A 3,662-nucleotide genomic window follows, 5' to 3' on the forward strand; every position below is an offset into this window, starting at 1 on the left:
TGTCATTGTATGTTGCTTGACGGAAATCGGTTAATATCGGGCTTAACGGCCCTTGGCGGTCATAGACGGTAAATATTTAAAAGAATTAAATTCTTTAATTTTCAAATATTACACCAAAAGTTTAAATATTCAAAATTTTAACTTTTAAATTTTAAAACATTATACTAAAATTTTTAAAATTTAAAATTTTCAAATACTTATTTTTTTAGGATATATTAATTTTTTAAATAATTTTATTAATAGTTTAGGGTTTCCGATTAATCGCCGCCTAGTTCGATTAATCGCTAACATCATTCGATCGTCGAGCTACCGCCAAACGATTTTTATAACATTGATTTATAGTGTGGATGACATAAGATAAACCGTAGATTTGAATAACAAAATAATAATATTTTATCTATTTAAATATGATAAGCTTTATAAGCTTTAGAATATTCTATAAACCCTAGAATCCTCCTAAAAATCATCAACCACCCTATGGGTTCTAGAATTTTCCTTCCTTAATCAATTATGAACGATTACAATTCAACCATTGAACCATTAATTAATTCTAATTAATCTATAAATTAATTCCAATTAATTCTAATCAACTCTAAATTAATTCTTATTGATTTCATATTAATTTATTAATCATATAAATTAACAAATCAATTATATATATATATATATATATATATATATATTAATAATCTAATATATTAAAAAAATCATTTTTCTCTCTCTCCTAGTATCATCTCTAGGTTATTTCGAATACGTAGTGCTCGGCGAGTCCACTGTCTAGATAACCAATTTTTCGAGTTTTTCAGCAAGTTTGCATCAAATATTAAGAAAACAAGCCTAGGCTCTGATACCACTGTTGGGTTTTGAGCATTCTAACACTCCTAAGGTGTACATGCAACCCTAGAAACCTTGGATCTATGTTTTAGTATGATACATGAAAATTTGATTTTCCAAGGTTCTTAACCTATCTAGCATACCATGGGGAACTTTTAAAGATAAATGCTAGAAGAAGAACATACCTTTTGTAGTTTGGATTCCTTGAGAACCTTGTGAGCCTAGCACCTTAAGTGTGATGCCTCAAATGTCTCACACAATACTACAACTCTTAGAATAGACTTGAGAGAAGTTCACTTAACCTTAAAATCGGCTAGCCCTCTATCTTGTACAAGTAGTAGTGCCGATTTTGGTTGCATGGGGTTCTTTATATAGTTGTAGCACAATTAGGATTACACCATGTAAACCCTAATTTTCATGGCTTTTCATATTCTATGATCCATGTGTTTGTAACCTCAATGGATTATCCATGGAGCATCTTATGGGTTTTACCCCAATCCATACAAACCATGGATCATTAGCCCACTATATAAGAATAGATTATTTACACAATCAACCTCATATATTTAATTAGTTTCTTTTTGATAATTTAATTAATTTCCAAATTAATTATTTGATCAATAATAATTAAATAAAGTTATTAATATATTAGAACTTATAATATATTAATAATCCTTAAGTGTCATTTCTCTCATTTAGTCTATCAAAGTGTTGCAATACCATGCAACCCAAATGAACCATGCTAATCGGGTCAAGTACATCCCAAAAATAGTTATGAACTTAGGCACCTAATCCAACACAGATGAGATCATTATGATCTTTATTCAAGAAATCAACCACAATAAGGTTCGCATGGTCTTTATTTTATTTATCGCAAGAGTTTTTAATAATTTCTTGATGCGATCTCATGAATATGTGTATCTACATTTAGTGTTTCTTCAACTACTTTTTGACAATGATTTACAGTTTGGCGACATGATGGTCTGCATTTAGTGTCTCATGATGGTCTTTCTTTTATTTATCGCAAGAGTTTTTTTGTATTAGGTTTTTTGTTTGTAGTCGTTCTCTACGTGATTGAATCAGTTTCTTGACTTTCTTAATGAATCTGGGTTTCTGAAGTTAGGGTTTCTTGATTTTGTTTGTGTTATGTTTAGTCTTACACTCTTTAAATTAAGTATATCCATACGTAATTGAAGAATCTTTCTTGATGTTTTTTCATAGGTAACTCTTGTCGTTTCGCTTCAACTATGCACCGCCGTATACCTCCACAACGTTGGGTGGACGAAGATACTCATGGTGGCCTACTTTTTTGGATATTTTCTCAACCACAATCTTTTCTTAGCCATTCATGAACTAAGTCACAATCTTGCTTTCTCTAATCCGCCCTATAACCGTTGCCTTGGGATATTCGCTAACCTCCCTATTGGGGTACCAATGTCAGTCACTTTCCAAAAATACCACCTTGAACACCACCGTTACCAAGGTGTTGACGGGGTTGACACAGACATCCCTACCCTAATAGAAGCACGCCTGGTAAAAAACATCGTCACTAAATGTATATGGGTACTCTTACAATTATTATTTTATACCCTTAGACCAATACTAGTCAACCTTAAACGCCGTGGAAAATGGGAATTCTTGAATCTTATCATCCAAATCGGCCTTGATGCATGTATGATTTGCTTCTCGGGGTGGAGATCTTTCAGTTACATGATCGTTTCAACGTTTGTTAGAGGTGGAATGCACCCGATGGCGGGGCATTTCATCTTCGAGCACTACGTATTCAACAAGAAAGAAGGCCAGGAGACGTATTCATATTATCGTCCGTTAAATATAATGTCATGGCACGTAGGACACCATAACAAGCACCATGATATTCCAAGAATCCTAGGTTGTAGGCTTCATAAAGTAAGGGAAATCGCACCCGAATACTACGAAAACTTAGATTCTTATTGGTCTTGGAGCCATGTGATATACTCTTACATAGCAGATAATTCTTTGGGACCATTTAGCAGGATGAAGAAAAACCTCTCCACAAAGAACAAGTATGAAAATTGCATTCTTTTTAGTGTTTTCCTTACATTTTTTTAGTGATGAAGGTTACATTTCCGATATGATCATTTCAAGCATTGGTTTGTGATATTTAATATGAAAAGTTTAAGAAATGTTTGACTTGCATATGATTCCAATTCGTTAGTCTTAAAAGGTTTATCTCGTAAAATTGAAATAAAAAACCATACAAAATCATGCATGTTTTATTAAGAAAAATCTCAAAAAGTTTGTCTTTGGTTTATGGTTAGAGAATATAATATTATGAATTAAAGCTAATAGCATGTAGTTTTCTAGAATGAACAAAAATGTCAATTTATATTGTAGGCATAACCAACAGATATACCTATAGCATTATATTGGAAATCTTATAGTAACTTTTTAAATAACTATGAATATATATAGGGGTCTTTGTACGAATAATTGGTATCAATTCACCTTTAACTAATGACATGAAATAGTTTAGTCATGTAGAATTGCATATTTATACAATCACACAACACCTAAATTTTATATGGTTCAATCAAAGTAAACTCAAATATGATCTACATCCATAACAACCTCTTTTATTTCTTCAATATACAGCCATTCTTCTTTATCTCACAATTACAAAGATAAACAAATGCTCTCTCCAGACCATACATACAAAAACTGTAACTATACATATCACTAAGATCTCAAATGATAACAAAAATTGAACAAACTGGTTTCTTATTGTAATCCTCGTTATTATGTGTCTTCCACCGAAAGAGAATACATGTATACATATCTGTTCTCCT

General features: G+C 31.7%; 1 protein-coding gene across 1 annotated transcript; it reads left to right on the forward strand.

The window, feature by feature from the left end:
* The first annotated feature begins 1,647 nt into the window (after positions 1–1,647).
* On the forward strand, positions 1,648–2,925 carry LOC145013775 (sphingolipid delta(4)-desaturase DES1-like). Its single transcript, XM_078972202.1, has 4 exons — positions 1,648–1,680; positions 1,801–1,815; positions 1,918–1,971; positions 2,056–2,925. Exons 1-4 carry the CDS (start codon positions 1,648–1,650, stop codon positions 2,923–2,925), a joined length of 972 nt encoding a protein of 323 aa, XP_078828328.1.
* Positions 2,926–3,662: the final 737 nt, after the last annotated feature.

The sequence above is a fragment of the Lactuca saligna genome, chromosome 1, assembly GCF_052625555.1.
Source record: "Lactuca saligna cultivar CGN05327 chromosome 1, ASM5262555v1, whole genome shotgun sequence".
In the NCBI taxonomy this organism is placed as follows: Eukaryota; Viridiplantae; Streptophyta; class Magnoliopsida; order Asterales; family Asteraceae; genus Lactuca; species Lactuca saligna.

What these genes read in the sequence shown, in the direction of transcription:
- LOC145013775 (XM_078972202.1), top strand. Translation starts at nt 1,648, where the DNA reads ATGATCTTTATTCAAGAAATCAACCACAATAAG. An exon ending in AGTTAGGGTTTCTTGATTTT is followed by an intron (nt 1,972 to 2,055) that starts GTTTGTGTTATG and finishes GTTTTTTCATAG; the next exon opens with GTAACTCTTGTCGTTTCGCT.